The following is a 22,882-nucleotide window of genomic DNA, read 5'->3' as shown; positions in this document are numbered from 1 at the left end:
TCATCTCGACTCTATCACAGTCGAGATTCGTATTCAGTGGTGACTTCACGTTATCCATAAATCATAATCCAGTTTAGCAATCGTGTAACCTGCATCCAGCAGGTTCTAGTTAAAGGGTTTCTATGAATGCTGTACCCTACGATCTCAGGTTATTATAAGATGTAGCCTAATCAACAGACTTGAACAGTCAGCGGCCGTTTTGCCGCATAGGATGGTTAAGTGAAGAGAAAATTCGCTCCTGCTCGCACCTAAGACTACTTCGCGTAGAATGTGAAGTATCATCATGCCCATCGGTAACTGAATTCGAAATAAAAATCGAGAACGCTGAGATTCTCCACGACGTTTCAACCAGGACAATTCGTGATCGACTCTACCAGCTACCATGTCGCTGTAGCAGTGCATCTCTTGATACCCCAATATCTATGGCTAAAGCAAGGCTCACCAACACGCTGCCCTCGAGGTCAGATTTTTCGGCCCGCGATCTGATTTGAAATTTCGAAAGAACACTAAGTAAAGCATTTTGAAACGCTAAAATTGATTTCAGTTTCAAAACGTTGTTGTTCGAACTAAGCTATTCTCTTGTGCCTAACATCACTATCCCTCAGTGGCTGATACGGCTTCAGCTGTGGTAATAGCACTCCATGGAGAAAGAATTATAGTTGATATTAATGAGGGGCATTGCCTTAACGTGTAATGGCCCAGACACTGCCAAGAAAACGACTTGGGGGCTTCCCCACGAGATCAAGCTTTACGGGAAGTAAGTTTTCCTGCAAGTAGGCTACCGTCTATAGCAGGGGTTGGGAACCTTTTTTGTTGGAAGAGCCATATGGGCCCTATTTTTTGCATTTCAACTACCAAAGAGCCATACATTTCAATCAACTGTTACGTCACAATTGAAACTTGGTGACGTCATCGTAGCAGTAATTCGAACTCACTACATGGGATTCGTCGTGTGAGCCCCATTTTCTCTGTAAAAACTGGTATTTATTGCTCGAATAGCTCGAAACGGGAGGTAAGGCACAGACGGGCCAAGCCTCACCATTGATATCGTAATTCATCGTTATTAGCCTAAAATTCATTATAACTAATATCAATCGAATGTAACTGTCACACTGATTCTGAAAACTTAAATACTGGTAGACTTCTCAATTATCAGAGTATCTGGCGGTAACATAACGTTGCGCAACACGCATACATTTTATCGTCGGTACTACAGAGCTATACTTACCAATCAAAACGTGGATAGCTATGGCGTGGTTTGTAATTCGAGTTTGTAATTGTGAATGTCACGTCCACGGCAGTTCATATCGCACCGTAGATCAGGAGACAATGTGTATTTGCAAACTGCATTGTGATATGGGCTTCGCCATGTCTGCTATGCTCTTTGATCAATCAACGTATCGCACAATCCAAGATTTCCAAGTGGGTAGGCCTACATAAAATTCGCGAGTAATATTGGTCGCTGGCGCGACAGTAACTTTAAATTTGAGGATTTTGAAAAGAGGGGGTCTGAGCCCCTAATCTTGAAGACGGCACTGTCTTTACCTCTCAAATACATGTTAATACTGCCACCAGAATAATTATTCTGGCCGTGATGAAAATTTGCTAACAAGTCGCTGCAATATTGATCAATTCAGTACAAAAATAAATATTTGGCAAAGAGCCATATCTTATACCCAAAAGAGCCATATATGGCACGCGAGCCATAGGTTCCCGACCACTGGTCTATAGCTAACCCCGGTATCGATTCTTTAGCCCAGCGGTTCTCAACCTTTTTTGACACGCGCCCCCCTTGGCGATGGTCAAAAAAATCGCGCCCCCCTAACCCCCCATACATTTATCGTCATGTCAAAAAGAGCACATCATCTAATACAGACGTGGGCAACCTTCTTGCTAATCATGGCCGCATTTCGATTACTTATGTAGCCTAAGGCTGCATTCCAGGGCATAGCCGCAATGAACGATATGGACGCAAAATAGGCCTACCTATGGTAAACTCTCCATATCCAATCCCGGTGAACTCCGGACTATTCTACTTTTCACAACGGCAATGTTATGAATAGTTGCTGTGAGTGCATAATGTCGCGTGGAGCGCGAAAATTTTTCAGAGCCGCGAATGAATAGTTGTTTCTTGAGGATTCCCATTCCTGCTCCAATTAACAAGGGCTTTTCAGCATTAAAATCGAAAACTGAAGTCCTGTTGAATTGCGCGGAGCGCGAAGAAAATTTCAAGATTAAATAAAATCTCTCGAAAATTCGGGAGTGAATTCGTAATTGCAATTTGCATGTCTACGGCTGCCAACACATACTGATTGAATTAGGCTTCGACGGCCGCAAAAATTATCTTCTACGGCCGCATGCGCCCGTACGGGCTGCCCACTAGGGTACTTATGACTAGAAAAAAAAAATTCAAAATTTTGTGAGTCCTGTAGTCACAAATGATGAGATTTTGTGTCCTGATTTCAAAACTCACAAAAGTTAAGACTGTATGAACAAAAACCTCCCGCACAAAAATTTTCCAGTTTTAACTGTATGGAGGATAGGCTTTCTTTTGTAGATACAGACTATATAAGTTATTTATCGACTGATTTGAATTTAACTGACCCAATTCCAATTGCGAAGATTTAAAATAGTATTTTGGTACATTTTGATTGCCCAGATTGAATTATTTCTATCGTGTTCTTGTTTACAGTCAATATTAAATAATTAATAAATAATTATTAATTCCGATTTTAGATGTGGACTGTATATATCGTATAATTTCAATTTGTCTGGCACAAATCAAACTGGGTGTTCGAAAAGACGAAAGTAGAACAATTCTAGGTATTTTCAGCGGTCTAGAAAACCGCTTAGAAGAATATGATGAACAGGAAAATTTGAAAATCTCATATATCATATGTGACACCGTAGCATATGTTGATACTGGACGGCAGAATGGCGTTGTTTCGAAACTGCGAAATGCAATGATGAGCACGGGTTTTCATATCCCTTGCCAACATCATATTATCGATTCTTAAAGCATATATTAGAGTTCTTCGATCCAACGTCTTCAAGAAATCCAACTCTTAACTTCAAATTTGGAGATGATGTGGTAAAATACTACAAAAACTAGGTGCAATCCACCAAGCACGAATTTCAGATGAAAATATTAGAAAACCGAGGATGTAAGGATGATTTTAAGTTTATCTATGGCATGTGCAGAACATGCCTTTCTTTCAAAGAAAAGAGTATAGATTACCACTGATCAAATGGCATAAACTTCCATCTCTACGCAATGCGAGAGGGTGCTCAAGGGTTGCGTTGCGTACTTCCACTTCCCCAGATAGAGAATAACTCTGGAGATGCTTATTTATCGCAAATGCGTGCCAGGAAGACTGGTATTCTAACCAGATGTCTAAAGATGGAATATACTAGAGCCCGACCGATTATCGGTTCGTCGATAATATCGAGATGATATCACACTTTGAAAGAATTATCGGTATCGGCCATTGGAGCTGAAAACTTAACGGCAATTTGCGTGTGACGTCACAACGTGGCGGAAGGAAGCCTGAAAACTATAATCTTTGATCGATAGACTGAGAATATTGATATATTTCAAATAGCTTACACTTTACAGGTGTCCAGATGCAGCCTTTCTAGTTCATTTCATGTTCAAGTATAACAATGGCTGTAAAGATGTTCAAATAAATTAAGCTTACCATATTTTGGCAATCTAAAAAGAGGACACTTTTTCAGAAATTTGAGACTTGCAAAACCGGAGAAGAATTCACACCGGTGAATTTTTCCCACTTTGTGATCGGTTGACTAAAAAAAAGGTCATCTTTCCGCTCAGAGCTCAAAATACCGTTTTTATCTCCACATTGCTGGGTGGATGACTAAAAAAAAAAAAAAAAGTCAACTTTTCGCTCAGAACTAAAATCACCGTTTTTCACTCCGAAATACCCGCCGGAGCGTCATTTCTGTGCTAATTTACGGCATATCACTCGCAATTTGCTCTAAATCTGACCTAAATTTTCGAAAAAGAGGACAAAATCTCAAAAAAGAGGACAAAAGGGCGTCCTCCGAGGACACTTTCAAAAAAGTGAAAAAAGAGGACAAATCCTCTTAAAAGAGGACGTATCGTAACCCTAAAATAAATGCCCTCTGAAGATTTGAAAATGTGCTTATGTATATATCCAACTTCTTTTGAATATCGGCTGAATGTATTGGGGTTATCGGCTAAGGTGTGAGATATTGGTTTTATCAGTATCGACCCAAAAATCCAATATCGGTCGGGATCTAGAATATACGAAAGATTATTTGCTGCTATCTTTGCGGTCGAATGTCCTGCAGCGATAAAGTGCCCCAAAACCCCATTGGAAGTCGGATATGTCCGTCATTGATGTCCCTGGCACTAACATAATAACAGAAAGGGAAGTCAAATTGATGAATGAACTTTACAATAAGTGTTGAAGGAGATATATTTGAAGATTAAATTTGTAGCAAAGAATATCTTTAAATTTTAAATTTTTTCCATATTCGGACCAATGTCGAAAACTGATGTTAGTTTGTGCGGGACATTTTTTTCGATTTGAACAAAATGATTATAATTTTATTAATTTATATCAAAATGTTCATCAATTCCTGCTACAGGCAAATTTTTTTTTTAGTCATAACTAGGGCGATTTTTTTTGACATGTCAAAAAAAGTCAAAATAAGGTCAAAATTTTAGCGTTAGGTCAAAAAATGTCAAAATTGACAGAATTTTTCGCAACCTGCATTTTATTTGTATCGTAGATTTTGCACAATCGGTGAACTTATCGTTTGACATTTTACAGTTTTTAGCCTACTTTATAGGCCTACCGTGGCAGACGGCGCATTGTCTGCTCATTGTGAATCATAAACAGTCAAATGAAACAAATACGTTGACACGGTGTTATGCTAAACTTACCGCAATATTCTAAGTGAAGCAAGACTGCGTAGGCATTGCATGGTTCTTACAAAAATTGAGATGTACACCATTGTCAGAATGAAGCAACACGGTGTGTCACCAGTGTACGCACGCACAACTTCAGTGTTGCCAGCCAATAGCTGCTACAGTTGAACGTTCTTTCTCCATTCTTCTTGCTGTTGTTGTTTGTATATTCATGGTGTTTGTCGACTACAATGGTCATTTACACCAGGCCGATATTCCTTATTTTCGATTCCGTATCTGCCGATTTGTAGCACGGCCCACTTCTATGCTTTTTGTAAGACACCGCTTACGCGGATGAGATGGCGAGGAGGAACCTAGATAAACCTTCAAAACCTGGGTGGAATTCTGGAGCACTTGGGTAGGAATTCTGGAGTCGACCTGGGTCGGACGAGAACCTAAAACCCATTGGTGTTGTAGCTGTGAATTATCCCACTACGGTATCTCGCCACATCTTCATCCTTGGCAAGCTATACTTGGTAAAGACAGACACTTTTTACCCGTGAATCAGGGATATCTAGAACTAGATATCTAGATATCCCTGTCGAGAATGCCGGAAAGTATATTTCGTTGTACTACAACAATTTTTAATTATTTTCACCATAGTACATCATGTACTGGAATTCATCATAGGGCTAAATTTTCTTAAAATAATATTTCGTCATGTAAAAATTTGTCAGTTTTTGAGTCAAACAAGTTTTTCAGGGAAAACTACTTCGTAAAGGACAGACAATTCAAACCAAAAATGAGGATAAGTAGTAAAATTCTAGCATTTTTTGGGAAAACACCTAATTTGCATACGTTAGGTCAAAATTTGGTCAAAATTTAGTTTTTTAAGGTCAAAAAATGTCAAAATTTAGATTTTTTAGGTCAAAATCTTACGTTTTTTAGGTCAAAAAAAAAATCGCCCTAGTCATAACCCTACTGCCCACCCCTGATCTGATAATATACATAAGGTATATCTTACGCCAATTCTGAATCCGTATTCCAGTTGTTTAGTCTTTTACATTGCTGACAAACTTCCCCAAACTTGGTTGAAAATAACAAAAAACACTGAAAAGGAAATCAATAAATTTCAAGGTAGGTTGCACTGAGACTAATCCTGATGCTGGTAGTGACTACAGAGAGCACGGCGTCGTTCTGTCCTGCCATGCTAAATTTGATCAGTTTTGGAAATGAATTAAATTGTGTTGATTTATTGCCAAATTGAGGGCGAAACCGGGCGACCTATATTGCATCTAAGTCCGTCTTAGGCAGTGCAGTTTTCCAGCTATAAACAACAGCTACCTAGCGCACAGAGATTAAGGCTACTGCCAAAGCATATAAAGTAATGAATGACATGCACGTAGGAATTTCTCTAAATCTTCAAAGAATATCACAAATTTGCTCAAATGAAGTTGAAGTCAGCCTATACTGCGTTGAGCGCGACTGCTGGAGTTTGAGTTTGCCAAGCTTTCTAAAATACGAATTAAGTTTAATCTTCAATAATTGTCTCTTCAGAATGGTTGTAAAACACATGTTTAGTCACAATTTATACAAGCATTGACAAAATTGACAAAAATTTCTCGCGCCCCCCAGGTTGAGAACCCCTGCTTTAGCCAATGAAAAGTGTTGTCAGGTATCGTGCGCCGCTCATGGTTAAATATAGAACGAAAGTGATGAAAATATTAATTTTTGCTGTATTTTAATTTCTTTAATAAGGTATTATTTCTATTGTGGTAACTATGGTAAACGAACTGGTAAGTTTAAAAAACGGGGTTGTTCCATGTTCATCTATGCCAGTGATTCCCAACCTTCTTCAGTTCGCGACCCACTTTTCATCCAGATTTCATTGCGCTACCCCCGGACGCCCTTTCGCGACTAACGTTTTACCCACTGCTCGTGGAATCCAGTTGTTATGTTGTCTTTGTTATAGTATCTGGTCGCGGCCAGCGTGACCATTTTCCAGAATTGATGATCGAATTCGAACAATGACATTGGCAATTGCATATATTACTATAAATTTTTGTCGTCTCGCAGCCCACTGGGCCCCATTTACCGGCTGAGCTGAGGGAGGAGGTGTTGTCTTTGAAAATTTTGGGCACAATTAATTAAGTAAATATAAGCAGCCTATATATATTGTCGCAAATTTCATATGTTTTGGTGTGTCATGGAGTGGCAATGGCTGACACCGAAATGCCTATTCCTATAAATGATGCATATTTTTTTTATTAGGGGGAGGTGTAGGCCTGCGCATCTTGAAATAAAGACATCTAATTTAAAACAAAATGCTGCATTGTAAGTAACGGAGTTTGGTGTTGTAACGCAATAATGCCGTCTGAAATAATATGGCACAGCTCAGGAGCAAGTGCGCACGAGAGTGTGAATGCTCAATCGCTTGCGCCACAATGGGCAATACGCTTGCGGTGTGCGATTTTTCTCTTCTACATTCATACGGCATGATTGCGTTACAATACCAAACTCCGTTACAATGCAAAATTCAGGACCACGAGCAGAATACAATTTTCATTTTCGCAATCAGTACCGCGGTAGCTTTCGATTGATACCAATTCATCAATTTTCGCGCTCGGCCAGGCGTTGAAAAATTACCGTAAAATTGCCTTTGGCCTTTGGCCAAATGGAAAGTGTGACGTTAACTAATCGCAGTGAGCCTTGAGATTTGCTTGTGTTCACAGCAGTGACGTGCGGTCAAATGAGGCAAGTGAGGCAGTGCCTCACCTGTCGTCAAGATGTGTAAGAGGAAATTGTGAAAACCCTCGATGATTATTGATATTTTCCATCAATGTTCATAAATAACTAAATTTGAAATTTTTTCACCCAACATCAATTTGCATAATTATTATTCAAAAACACAGCGCGAAAGGGGAGGGGAGGCACAGATGAAGCTCGTGTGGGTCGTGCCTCAGCTGCGACAATGCAATTCATCATGAACAGCTCCGAATTCATAATAACTGTTATTATCAATCGAATGTTATGGTCGCACTGATTCTCAAAATCCAAATATTAACAGTGTCAGAGCACCAGAACCCCCTCAAACTCGTCAAGGAATGTGACATTCTGCTTTATTACAGACAATCCCATCGCAGAAAAACAATAGCCAGGAGAGGCACAAACGAGTCTGTCTCATGCACTATTCGCTAACGATCGGACAATCGCAGCGCAGTGAAACGCGCAATCGATTTCGGAAACCAATAGTCTAGTAGCGACGGCCAATACGTAATGCGGAGCAAACACGTTCCCTTACTGATGTAGCTGATGTGTATTTTCCATCCATACCTATAACCTTAAATCGTGGTATGTGATAGCTGTACTTCATAGCCTGTGTTGTTGTTGTTTGTGGTCGTTATAGTGTTTTTGACTGCAATAGTCATTTACACCAGGTGGATATTCTATGTTAGGATTCCATATTTGTATTTGCCGACTTGTAGCACGTCCCACTTCTAGGCTTTTGTAAGACATAGCTTGGAACAGATGGCGACTAGTATAGCCTATAGCTTGCGTGTGAAGATGGCTAATGTGATAACTGGTAAGAAACAGGTCGCCAACCTAATCAGCTAGGATTGTAGGTCTTACATATTTGCGAATCTTAATCGAAGGAAATCTGCATCTCCAATCAAAATCATCAATATAACCCTGATTTTCCACAGTCTGAATGATGTCTTGAACCAAGTTTGATGTTAGTGTGGGGCATATTTAGTTTTGCTGATACAGCGCGCAGTGTCCATTTCCATCTTGTAAAAAGGAGATTAGGCGACTGACGGGCAATAGTGAATATAAAACCAAAATTAGGATCTTGAATAAAATATTTTTGTGCTTTTCGTTTCATCCTTTCCGTTGAGCAATCTGTATATAACTGAATATTTCACCAAAGGAAAAAATTTAAATACGCATTGTAGAATGTATAATTGCAACGGCTAACAGGGTGCAAAGAAAACGCTCTCGCCTACGCGTTTCTCTAGATCAGTGGTTCCCAACATGGGCGATATCGCCCCCCAGGGGGCGATTTGTTGGTCTAGGGGGGCGAAAATAACGAAGGGGGCGATGGGGGGGCGAAAATGGACGAAGGGGGCGATAGAGGGCGATGGTGCGTTAAAACGGCTATATTGGAGTCGGGACCGTAACTACCGCACACCAAACCCCCCAATTGGGGGTGGGGGCCCGAAATCGAAGGAAGCATAAAGTTATTTCGTGAATTGACATGAATGATAGAGAAATTTTTTAGAAATTCATTTCACTTTTTCAAAAAATTTTCGCGCTGCGCGCAATTTAATATTTTCATGTATCTTGATGTTGGGGTCCCCGTCACCCAACAACGCATGATTTATGGAAATGGGAGACTTCGGCGTCGGCCATTACTGCGCCACGAGGCATCAAGACATATGAAGTTAGAGGCCATGTAACATGCGCCTCCGAGAAGTGTGCCAGAACGATCAGCAGCGAGAAGACCTTGGCCGAAAAGAAATTCATGCCCTTTGTGCTGACCGAAAACTTCGATATATATACAATATACATATACGTTTAATTGTCCATAGGCGCCTCGATGGCTGGTGTCGAATGTTCCTGTCATGGCGAGCTTAACCATACAGGACAAATGCCATCCCGCAAGGAAAAAATTATTTGTCAGTAAAGATATACCAATATGAAATCATGTGCGTCTTTTCGTTTGGTACGTTTTGACGATTTCCATATCTTCTGACACAGCAGATATATGTGGTCACGAAATAGCATCATGTAAAGAAGTCAATATAACAATGATTCCGCCCGAAGATGTTTATTTATTATTTAGGGGTCCTACCTTTTCCAACATACCACATCGACCATATTGACCGATTCAAACATAAATTATATGAATTTGTCGCGCATAGCGCGTTTAGGCGAAATACGGCGACTCACCGAATAGTACATGAAATAGGGTATAGCTGATATGCAGCGACAAAAAGCCCACTGGCTGAGGGGGGTCTGGGGTTTGGTTTATCACCCTATCCTATGGGGCCAAAGACCAACGTTTTTTTCGAGGGGAGAGGGGCTGTAAAAGTGCTGTTTTTCGGTTCCAAATATTTGGGGGGCGATGATCGGTGAGGAGCTTCAAAAGGGGGCGATGAGTCGAAAAAGGTTGGGAACAACTGCTCTAGATTATGTTGTCAGTCACATGTTTGTGTATATTCGTTAGGTAATTTACGTGTGTGTGTGAGGAGGGGTGGTCAGTGCCTCACCAGCCATGACCTCACTGCACGTCACTGAGTTATAGTATATGCTGGTACGTTCTGTTTACTATTTTTGCAACGTAGTCACAACAGAAATCGTTAAGCAACTCTTGACGTAAATCGCTCATACTACTGCTGAACATTTGTACCGTGGCGACGCCGTCAAATTCTACATTCAGATTAGGAACTTGAGACATTTCTATGTATGACTTATCTCCAATAAGTAGGCCTATGAATCCCTACTGCAGACTCGAATTCAAGCATATCTCAGTGCGTTAGTAGGCTATTGTATACTTACAGGGTCGTCCTCGTGCTGCGGACGTTTCCTTTTACCAGCAGGCTCTGCGGTATTGGATGAGTTTTAAGACGATGGGAATCGTAGAGGTACCGCTTCCACCGAAGGTTGCAAATAAACCGCCACGATCGGATGTATTTCGGTGGTTATGTATTCTAAATTAAACTATATTTACGTCTTGTTTGCTTGTTATAGAGTAGGCCAGGTCTGGGCAAAGTGCGGCCCGCGAAAGGTTGCTTGAAATCCCAAATATATAAACTGCTTTTTAATGTTGCTGCGTGGACTAAAACCATAGGATGCATAAACTGAGCTGGAAATTCATATACTATCAAGCCTGTTCACAGTGTTCAGTGTTCATTAACATGCCGCGATTACGCAGCCTATACGTACCTCACATGCGAAGTACAGATTAAAAGTAAAATCAATGTAGCAAATTATGCCGTTACAATTAAAATCACAATAAGTCACCAAACCAGTGGTTCCCAACCTTTTTCGGCGTCAGGACCAAATTTAGAATTTCATAGTACGGTAGGGGCCGCACGAATACCAGGGCAATGAAACGGACCCAAAATAGTCATCAAAATATGAAAACTGGCAGTGTTCCGATCAATCACTCGACGCCATTGTGCTGCTGCGCTCCCATTCTTCAGAACAATCGACCTTTGGTGGCTATTTCGGAGTAGTTTTATTGCCCTGGCGAGATTTCAATTCGTATTTTTGGAATCAGTGCGACACTAGCTTTTGATAAGGACCGGACCTATCAAATCATTCGGACGCTTCGGTCGTGAGCTATAGGACTACCAATTACGCTACTTTCGGGGAAGTGAGTCAGCTTTTATCGCCAAGACGCGCCAAGCGTGAAGATTTTCTGTAATTCATGATTGAATCTGTCAATATGATCGGGAATCGAATATATATTGCCATCAGTTTTTATCCTTACTCTGCTAACGTAATCAGTTTTACAGGTAGAGCCGAGGGAGGTGTGTTTAAAGAGTTAGGACCACTCAATAATAATTAAACATATTCGGGCGTATACCCGTTGGCAGGAACGAAACAGCACTTCGTCAGCCCCCCCCCAAAAATAATAATAAATAAAACTAAACTTGGGTCTTGGGCTCCCATAGGGTGAAAAACCTACCCCTATTACCATGTTCGCTGTTGCCACGAAAATAGTCTTACTGTTAAGTGGGCCATCGCGAAGCGCGAAAATTTTCGATATTTCATGATAAAATCGGTCAATATGATCGAGAATTGCATATATATTGCTATCAATTTCTTGTCCTCGCTACTCACGTAATCAGATTAACCGGTAGAGCTGAGTGAGGTGTCTTGGAAATTAGGGCCCGTTAGTATGATTCTGTAACATGTTATTTCGTGACCTCCTGTCTGCTATATCAAAAAATATAGAATCGCCCAAACGTAGGCTTCTAAACAGAAAGACGCACACGATATCAAATTGGTATTTCTTCACTGGAATATAGTTTTTTCCTGTCTCGTGAGTTTCAGATTGCCAACGCAGTATTTTGTATATATAACGAAGTTTTCGGTCATCATAAGGGCAGTCCTGTTCGGCCAAGGTTTTCTCGCTGCCGATCGTTCTGACACACTTCTTGGAGTCGCATGTTACATGGCCTAAAACTTAATATGTCTTGGGGCGTCGTGGCGCGGTAATGGCCAACGCCGATATGCCCAATGCCCATTTCTATAAATCTTACGCATTTTTTTCTTGGGGATGAGTACCCAAAAATCAACATATTTGGCAGCATGAAATCACGCCTAGAGTGAATTTTTTTTAAAAAAGATGCATAAATTTTGAAAAAATATACTCTATAATTTATGCTAATTCACGAAATAATTTTATGCTCCGTTCGAGCTCACCCCCGCCCATTGGGGGTTTGGCGTGCGGCAGTTATGGTCCTGTCTTTACCTAGTGACGTAACTATAGCAGCAGTGAAGTAACGATAGCAGTCTACTCTGGACTTTCCTGCAATCCTAATTAAAAACTCCAGACTCCAAGCCAAACAAGTGTATTTTATAAATATAAACTTTATTTTTGTCATAACTCTATTTCTTAATATTTTCTGGGGGCCGCGGTTCGGAATCACTGCACCAAACCGTCTTTGTTGCCATTGTCACATTACGCATTGCACGGTCTGTGTTTCAAATTGTTACATGATGCGTTTTTAAATACTTAATTCGTAAAGCAAGTCAATCAGAGCCCGTGTTTTCTATGAGTCATCATCACTCAAAGGATGTAAAAAAAGAAAACCAAAAGCTGAAATTCAATGAAGCTTCAGAGCACTAAATATTTGTTTACGGGAGTCGGGGGTAAGGCCGTCTTTTTTGTAGTTAGTGCCAAGAACGTCGCCATGTTGAATGAGTATAATTTAAGTCGGTTCTATGACAAAAACACGAAGACATACACTCGGTCAAGGGACGCCGAATTTCGTGAGAACTGCATGCTTGATTTAACAATAAGGTCATTTCGCCAAGCTGCATACTGCTCGGAAGCCAGCGACCAAGACAAATAAGCTTTATAGTATCCCCAGAACCGTAAATGCTGCAGCCGAACCCCCCCCCACAATTGGGGACGAGTTCGAAGGGGTCCAAAATTATTTCGTCAATGAACATAAATTATAAAGTTTTTTTGAAAATTTATACAAGTTCTGTGAAATTTTTCTCGCACTACGCGCGACTTAGAGATGAATAGTTCATGGAATTGGGCATTTCGGCGTCAGCAATTACCGCGCCACGACGCACCGAGACATATGAAATTCAGGCCAACACAGGACTCCAAGAAGGCACTGCAGTTGCAACTGCTGATCGAATTAATTAAGTAGATTTCAGATAATTAACCGCCGCTTTCTCATTCCCTAATAACATCACATCCACTGAGCACCATTTAGTGTGATTAACTCTTTTTAATTTAGAAATAAAATCAATACGTTGGAGAATACAGCTAAAACTTCTGACTCGGCCCGCCAACATATATTTTTCTTCTCATTTGGCCCGCGGAGAAGAATAATTGCCCAGGTCTGGACTAGGCTATCTCTCTTTTGCATTTCAACCTCTCAATCGCATGTCGTAACTGTATCCAACGTCACGTTTCGGGAGCAAACACATCCACTCGTCCAATATAATCTTTTGTATCTTGAAGAGTTGACATTTCCGGATGTAAGTTACCATTTGTCAAGTTTTCTTCGTGATTTTAGATTGACAGTGTTGTTGACGCCATTCAACTGAGCCGGCGAGCAAATGTCTTGCCTCATCAATCACTTGCTATACTAGCCGGTGTCATACAACTCGGGACGAACAAAATCCGATTCGGAGAACGGGACAGGGTTGCTAATTGTTCGTATGCCCTTCGGCAAGGAGACAGGGTGTCCCTTTGCATAGCCGCTGACAAGAGAACGTTATATGGAAGAGCTATCAAGGTCGCCTAGGATTTGACCGAAACCCTGAATATTGGCAACGAGAAGAGGGAATGGGTATGAGTCATTTTTCTGTTAGAAACATAGGCTAAGCAATTGGAGGATCATTGATAGTGCGGCTACCCTCGAATTGCCAATGAAATTGTAATACCGAACTACAGTCTGTATGATGAATATGAGCTTGAGTTCCTAAAAAACTGTGGTTATATTGCTTTCGACCAACATACTGCACAAAAGTGCTGCTAGCATATCCCAAAAGTACTTTCTACTTTACAAAATCCAAAGTGTACAGACCAAGTAGTTTTCCCTAAAATGCTGCTTCGTAGAAGTGCGTTGGGAGTAATCTAAAACATAAACGCAAACGACACACTGTGGCAAACATTCTCAATTAATAGTGATGTATCCATACTACTTAATGTAGCATATCATACTTTCAAATCGATGTGGTTAAAATATATTTAGCTTACTAAACTGATGAATTATTCAGTTAGCCCTAGCAGTCTAGTTAGCCAGTACCACCGGTTTCTTGGTTTTATTTGCTGTGAATCAGGCGTGACGATATAATACCAACGTGAAATTGTTGCACAACTAAACTCATTTCCCATCGTATATATACAGTAGTTTCAACCACTGCAAAGGCAAATTATTAGGGGTGGTGTGAACGTGAGGTTCACGTTCGCGTTCTATGTGTGAACCTCGGAAATTTAGAGGTTCGCGTTCACAACAGAACCTTGGTAGGTTCTGCACTGTGAACCTTTTTCATATATTACAATTTTCACTTCATTATAACATCTTTGGTTCAAATTTATTGCATTTCAACTGCGGGACACTCTATGCACGTCGCTGGCAGCATAAACAATCAACAATAAACGAGCATGCACCTTGGCAATCTCAAAAATTTTCCTTGCTTTGTTACAAAAGTTTGCTCGAAATATTTAGCTTTCCGTTGGTGATTACAAACGGAAAGCTAGATATTGCTCTCTGCTGTGAGCTTGACCCGCAATCCCACAACGTCACGAGCGAAATACACTACATGTAGTCAGCGAATGATGCTTATTCAACCAATCAATGAGATTGATATCGTTTTGTGATGTAAAAAATCAAGCATGCGTACGGGGTCAATCTTGACTTCATATGTTATTGTATCATTAAAACCAAATCTGTGCGATTAAGGTGTTGGCTACTGCTGTATAACTTGTTAATGGGGTAATACCGGGGGCAAGTATAGAAACCTGTTTTACACTCTGTTCAATATCAATGTAACAATACTCAGACGCCGACTACATTGCACGGCCTGGCCTAGACCGTTAAGGCGTAAGCTTATATTCCCTGGCAAGTCCTCGTCGCAATTGTCCGCAAAGCGACGGAAGATATTGATTTTATGGAATTATTATATCATTTGATTGCCTCAGTTTATACATTTGGCGACATTTAAAACACCAATATGTACTACAGCATTGTGGCATTACTGTATGTGGCCCGAGTCGTCGCTAGGTATCGCGTACAATTGAACATTAATATAGGGTTGGAATTAGCAATATGACGTCACGTGACGTAATGAGGTTCACGTTCGCGTTCACACAGAACCTTTCAAAAAGGTTCGCGTTCACGCGAACCTGAACCTTTCAGAGGTTCACACCATCCCTACAAATTATAGATGAAATACCATTAAAAACCGAATAGCTTTTCGCGTACCAAAGTGTTGGGATGACTCGAGTCACCTTTCTCGTATGACTGGACTTGACTCGAGTCACTTTGCAAAAATGACTTGACTTGACTTGACTCGACGTTTCAGAAATGCGGACTGACTCGTGACTGGAAGAAAAATTCACGAGTTAATTTCAAATCATCAAGTAATCGATGTCGACTATAAATCGCGATATGTTGCATAAGTTTGGACTGTTAACGATATACGCTGGTGTGACATGTGAGAGCAACCAATAACTCAATGATTGTGCGTTTTACCGAGCCTCCATTGTTATATCACCAATATATTGATCGGAAACGAAGTATACTAGCAATGTATCTCTGTTCTATAAACTGCTCGCTGTGTCCGGTGCTACTGTGCTCACCTTAACGAGACCTCTTGTATAATTTAAATCGACCGAATTTTGGCTATACGTTAATAATTGTATATCATATCATCCTTCAAAATTTTCAGGAGTCTGCTTGCACTCATCAACCCACTGCGCGGTCCCCTGGACGACAGTCCGTAACGACTAAAAAAATGTCATCACTTCGGCTTTCTTACGCTGTGCGCGGCGACTTTGTCAAATGCAACGAAGGAAGACAATTTCTAGAAGGAATGAGGCATATGGCGATCAATTTCCTCCTCAACTACCGTATGTATCAATACTTATTGGTATTCGATGTCACTTTAACCATAACCAATAACTATGTGGTCGCCGCTCGAAATAGACGGATTGACAATACATTTTGCCAAAGCATACACTCCCCACCCTTCCACACTCAACATAATATACGCTGATCCATATGTCGAGGACAGGCCTATTTACGTCACATCGGGCGAACTCTAATTATGGCTATTCCCTGTAGAACCGGTTGTAAACCGCTCTGCTATTTCGCTACCCTGAGCAAGTCTCAGGGGTTCCTTGATGGACAAGACAGAGACTCAAGTCGTACATATGATTTGTGATGACACACACCTCTTGGCCATCATTGGTTGCAGGCAATTAGGCACGATTAGTAGCCAAATTTTGATTGTCATTGCGGCACGTAGTTTGCATCGTGCAATGGCGTACACAGGGGAGATTGAGTTTCGAAATTGAATCGCCTTCCTGTTGAAATACCAATTCTATCTTCAATATTTATAAAGCCATTTGTAACTAAAAACTTGGGTTATCACGCTGTTGCGTTACGACCAAATAATACCATCACACTGTCCAAGGTGAAGCCTAGAATTTCTGAACTGGTATCTTAGAGTGAACAGCAGCAGTTGCACTGATGCAATGTTCATCATAATATTTTCCTTTGTTGTGAAATATTATATTTTGTTGGTTTTGTTCTTTTAATGCTGATTTGATGCACAGTGCATTTTGTGCACCAGTAATCAATATTAATGTATTAGATGCGTAGGCCTAGTTAAAAGTGTAGTGGGATGGATTTTTGTTTTTATGACGGAACTAAAATCAGGGGCTCTATGCGAATGCTTGCAGACTAGCGTAAGTGTTCCCTAGGTCCGTAAAGGTCAAGAACCTATGCTCAGAAGCTATTTCTTCCGTGCTGACACAACTGAGAAGTGTATAGTATATCGGCTACCCTTCAGTAAATCTTCAGTAATCTCCGTTACATGTTTTTTCAAACTGTGTGGAAATTTATTTGAAATATTCACGATCACGAAAGAAATAGAAAATGACACAACAAATTACGAGACATCGCATATCAACTTATTAACGACTGCAGCTGAAATTTCGGAGATGAAACATTTCGTTTTGCTGACAGATGATATATACTTACGGACTGGTCAAATGACGAAATGTTTCATCTTCGAAATTTCATCCTTCTAATGGTTTGCATCGTCTTGGCCATCAATGGTGCGAAACGCGGCTTCTTGACTTGGTGCTGCATTCGCTCCTTTCTGTCAACGGTGGGCTTTGCAGCGACGGCCGTGCGAGAATCAGCAACATTTCTTTTGGCTACTGAAGATTGTGGAACCACACTGCCGGAAGGTCGACATCTTCCAGCACTGCCGCTCTTCTCCTGTACCCGACGTAAACTCGGCGAAGGTCTGGCATTCGCTCCAACATACGCCAACATTACCTTCTTCTCCAAAGGCTTCTTTTTGGCTTCCTTGATCTTGATGGTTCGGGTCAATCTGGCGAGTTTACGTTCACGTTCGTCGGTCAATCGAAAATACATCTCCCTCCACGATTCCATTTCAGTCGGCCTCTGCCATATGAAGTTATTCGCGCAATGCATCTTCCACAGCACATCGGTGTCTTTCAGAAGATAATGATTCGAGTCCTCCAGTCTGTACAGTTGCTCGGGAGAGCATTTCTTCAGAACCGGTTGAACGACATCAAACGGTATTCCGCCCAGAGAACTAATCGCGTTGATGTTAATCTTCAAAGTCATCATGCATTGGTCGAACAATGACATCATAGTCGGTAAAACAGCCCCACGGCCACCAGAGTAAACAAGCAATTTCTTAGTTTGTCTTTTGGCATGAAGATCAGCCGCTTGACTATCAGTGAGACACGTTTTCTTAGGTATGACGGAAGATGGTTCGGGGATTGGTCGGGGTCTGGATGGCTGTTGGATTTTTGGTAATCGGAGAATGATTTTCGGTCTTTGGGAATCAGCGGGTGGATTGACGGGTCTGGAATCTGGTTTTATCTTTTCTCGATTCGTGACGATGTCAGTAAAAAGAAAATTTGCTTCTTGGATTTTGCGCTTTCCGCATTCGACTCTGGGTTTCTTTTGTTCCTGTTCGGAACCTTTGGTATTCTTCGCAAACTTACGCTTCTTCGATTGCGCATGGTCACTTTGCGGATCTCGAAGTCTCTTTGTCATCTTGCTCTTTCGAAATAAATGACTCAATTGACTATTAACAATTTCTTATGAACGCGACTCAGTATAGTCGAATACGCTGTTACTTGCACACCGGCACGGGTTTAACTGATCGTATTCATGGTCGCGGGCAACGTTTAAGTACTTAACACGGAAGTCCCTTGTCAAAGGTATAGCACATAAGGAAAAACTGGAAAGCGCGAGATTCGAGGCGCGAGATGATAAGCATGGGAAGAAGAAAACTTATAATGGAGTCGGGAAGCGCCATGCTTATCTTTGCTTCGACGCTGGAGATGATCAGCATGCGTAAGTGCATATCGAATCTCACTTGATTACACTTGAAGAAAAGGAAAACTCACGCAGCGTTCGCGTAACACGTATGTGCACATAGCCCAGAGATTCCCTCCCGCCGCCGCAAGCGGCCACAAGCTAGAGCCTTCATGCAGCTCTCATTGAGCCCTGAATTTATCCTTTACCTTGTTAGTGTCTTTGTTTCTATAAATAGATTACAGACCCAAACTGTTTACGTGAAGAACCCATGGCGATATAATTTTACTAGCATGACAATGACCAATTATAGCTAAGCATAAATCGTAATAAGTATAGGGCAAGTTTTTGTTGCAGTTAAATCCCTGGAAAGTTGCATTTATTTTTGAAAAAAGTTGCAGTAGTTGCATTTTGACCACATTTTGCTCGATTGACTAAAAAAAAAGGTCAACTTCCCAGATTGACTGAAAAAAAGGTCAATTTTCCGGCTCAGCTCCCGAAATACCCGTAAAAGCGTTATTTCGGTGCTGATTTACGGTGTTTCAGTCGAATTTGGCCGTGTATTTCACCAAAATCGAAAATACTTTCATGAAAAATCGAGAAAGTTGCAAAATGTTGCAAAAAGTTGCATGGAAAAAATGGACAAAAGTTGCAAAAAGTTGCACTATAAGATTCCTTCAAACAGCTTAAAAATCATTCTACATATCTTACGAGTATTTAGGAAGCTGCCAGAAGCTGTAAAAAAAAGTTGCAAAAGTTGCAAAAACATGCCTTAGTAATAAGTCCAGCATTAGTCCGCGACATTCGTCAATTTGCGTCTATCAATGCTAAAATAACCGATATAGCATTTATAGAAGTATATCTTTTAAATCAGTGATTCTCAAACTGAGTGTCGTGGCACATTAGTGTGCCACAACAGATTCTCAGGTGTGCCGCGAATCTTTTTGTAAATTTTTTCATAATTTTCTAAAATGAGGCTTGTAAGCTAGGATATGCGACTTGAACGCGCTCAAATTGCTTCATCGCTGATAAATTACCACACGTGGCCATTACAATGGAAACAAACCAATCACGGCATTGCTGATGAGTTGGGTAATTGTCAAATCATCAGCGGGCTGCTATATGTGTCGAAAAAGGTCTTTTTTGTTCCAAGTTACTATTAATCAACTCATAACGAAAAATTACTCCGCGAAACGTAAGCAAGCTGGCTAAACTTCATCGTGCACTGCAATATTACTTTTCAGGATTTGTGGTTCACTTTACGTTGCTATAGTTCATTTGGAAACAACGAATCCAGCAATCTTTTTGCAGAAGAACAGCTGTTTTCCAAAAAAGGATGAGTTTTGGCTGTTTTCTTCCAAATCCTATTCCATGATTGGTATAAATTCACTCTGAATTTTATTGCAATATTGATCATCATGACTACGTGAACAATCTTCATCGTCTTGACTGAAATTAAAAACTGCCTACACGAGAGAGACTGCATGGAATTGAGGACGAATTGCGGCTATGTTTGTCAACAATGCAATGCAACCTCGTTTTGGTCGTATAGACCTCGTTTCAGTCGTCTAAATGAACATAGCCATCGCATTACCACGTAAATTATTTTCTAAATGCAACTTTCTTGTAAGTCTGCCGTGAGTGTTTTATAATATTTCCAGTGTGCCACAAGCAAAAAAAAAGTTTGAAACCACTACTTTAAAGTGTTCGTCATAAGTACTTGAGTAAGTACGGCTCCTTACGTAGGTTACTCCAAAGTTGTAAATGTGGACATAATAAAAGTTTCAGAACCACTGAAATAGCCTATACCTAACTATTTTAAATATCAAAACCTACACCGGAGATGTTGGATACAACGAGGCTTCCGTGTTGTATCACAGTGGTTTCCTTTAATTCTGTCCACGAATCAAAATTGTATTCATGAGAACGGTGGCCACTCGACAAAATGACTTCATATTACCGAGGATTCATTTTCAAATCTAGCTGTCATAATCTCGTTTAAAACTTCAGACAGAGAACACACCCCACGCACTGAAACTTCGATCATGATGTAAGTGTGCGGTACGCGCCCTGTTTCGCCGTTTGGAGTGTCACAGATTTTGAAGTATTGGTTAATTGGATGGGATGTTGACACTATTCAACCCTAAATATTACTGGACCACAACAGACATATCGACCTCGCGTAAAAACACATGCCGCATTAATTTTGGTCGTCTCCTTTTATGTTATCTTAATATAAATCCAGAGAGCATGCCTATTATTTGCATGCTCTATAGGTCAGGGGTTCCCAACTTGGGCGATATCGCCCCCAGTGGGCGATTTTGAAATCCAAGTGGGTGAAAATGCCAAAGGGATGATTGGGGGGCTATAGGGGGACGAAAATGTTCGAACGTCCAGTGATATATATTTAAATACCGCGGCCAAAAAATGCACGTAAAGACGGCTTATATTCTGCTATGATGCGAAAGGTGACTGAAAAAGGTCAACTCAACGGAAAGTAGACGCGGAAAGCGGTTATCGGGGAACCTACTCGTAAAAGTGACCTTTATTTAGTTAATTCAACAGCGACCAGATTTAGGTGAATAAATTTATAGTTTATACGTCCTCTTTTCCGTATCCGTTAATATGGGGCGAAAATTTGTGTCGAGCTTGTTAAGGGGGCGACTTCAATTATTGCAGGATACGTGAAATGTGTACTATTTGCTTAAATATTCTCTTTGATAAAGTAGCTTATTGAGTATTGACAAGCCTTGATAGTTGTAATTGCGTAACCAATTGCCTTTCTTTGTTAGGAGCGAGAACCAGGTGCTGGCGTAGACGATCTGCGAAAATGTTATCAGATTAACGATTCAACCTGGGTTAGAGTCCGATAAGTTTGCAACCCCGTCGTTAGAGATTACCATTCTTGATCGCCGCGTTGTGATCTGTTGATGTAATAAGATAAATACATGTTTCACAATGGATTATTTTACAGACATTTTTATCTGGACTTGGTTGTATCTATAGACTGCCACAGACATATCGCATAATACATAGGATATTGCGCTTCCCATGAATATGTTGTAACATCCCTGGCGCTTTCCAACACATTGATATTGACATTGATTCGCTTTTTGTTGAGTACATAAACATGGTCTGTAACAGTGAAAACGATCAGTTTAATATGAACTGGCGAATGTAGGTACCACGCCTCTACTAAAAGCATATTTAGGGTTAGTGCAGATAGTATGGCTTCAAATCTCTGCCAGCACTGTGAGACGCTAGCCAAACCACATGCCATTTTCCAATCGTCTTGTATCCTTGGTATCAACGTATCTTTGATGTTGCAAAGGTGTATTGAGTAGGCCTATATTCGTCACCGAGCGAGGTAGCGAAGTGGTAGAAGTGTTCGTCTTCTCGAATGGTAGATCAGACTAAAGGCCTGAACGTAAAATTAGTATCTGCGGCTTTCCCGTTAGGCGCTCAGCATCCCGGGGCAGCAAGGAGATGGAGAGTGATGATGGTGCGCAGACTAGATCAATATATGTCAAGGCTGTCATCGTCAGAGCCCCTCGTTGGTGCAGACGAAAATAAGTCTGGTCTTAGTCTCTTTCTCTCTCACCTTAATATTTTAATCGAACGGTCTAGGAATTTCACTCTGTATTTCGTCAATTCGGAGTGGTGAGCGCATGCATCAGGCACTGTATAAATCTAAATTCTCGAAAAGATGCGGCACTCGCATAAAAATCATATCTTTAGTATGGCGCGCTTTTCGAAGCTCAACCGGATCATCATAAGAATAACGTTCACAATCGTACAATGATGCTTTTTACTTGGGTTTAGAGGTTTTTGATTTGGTACTATTTGTCGAACGCTGTTGCTACACTCAATATTGGGATAGGAAAACAGTTTTAAGCCCCAGTAAGTTGATAATTTCGGAATGTCGATATCGGCGAACTGTTTGGGGCAAATGGAATTACTGTACTGACTATTCCAATGGAAAATAACTCCATCGAAATGTTCACCAATTATAGCATTTCGTGTCTTGACTCGTCGAATATTTGGAATTTCCTACCCTTATACGAAAGCTTAAACGGTTTTTATGTCGTTTTGAGACATATACGACCGATATAGTTGAATGGACTGCACCATTGTACGACTGGAAGACTCAGAAACCGCATTAGGCGTGATTCCGCCGGTTGCTATTACGAAAATGAGCTTATAC

The 22,882-nt window shown here is 40.8% G+C and overlaps 1 protein-coding gene across 1 annotated transcript; it reads right to left on the bottom strand.

Moving 5' to 3' along the window:
* Positions 1-17,102: 17,102 nt before the first annotated feature.
* LOC145445553 (elongin-A-like) lies at positions 17,103-18,733 on the bottom strand. The gene has a single exon (XM_080323740.1). It carries the CDS (start codon positions 18,412-18,414, stop codon positions 17,383-17,385), a length of 1,032 nt encoding a protein of 343 aa, XP_080179866.1. The 5' UTR covers positions 18,415-18,733; the 3' UTR covers positions 17,103-17,382.
* Positions 18,734-22,882: the final 4,149 nt, after the last annotated feature.

Source organism: Botryllus schlosseri, chromosome 8, assembly GCF_051294905.1.
Source record: "Botryllus schlosseri isolate E-star chromosome 8, Bs_hap1, whole genome shotgun sequence".
Classification (NCBI taxonomy): Eukaryota; Metazoa; Chordata; class Ascidiacea; order Stolidobranchia; family Styelidae; genus Botryllus; species Botryllus schlosseri.
The sequence above is the reverse complement of the archived record's forward strand: the minus strand, read 5'-3'. Positions and strand labels throughout refer to the sequence as shown.

Excerpts from the sequence above, each read along its gene's own strand:
- LOC145445553 (XM_080323740.1), bottom strand. The coding sequence starts at position 18,414 with ATGACAAAGAGACTTCGAGATCCGCAAAGTGACCATGCGCAATCGAAG.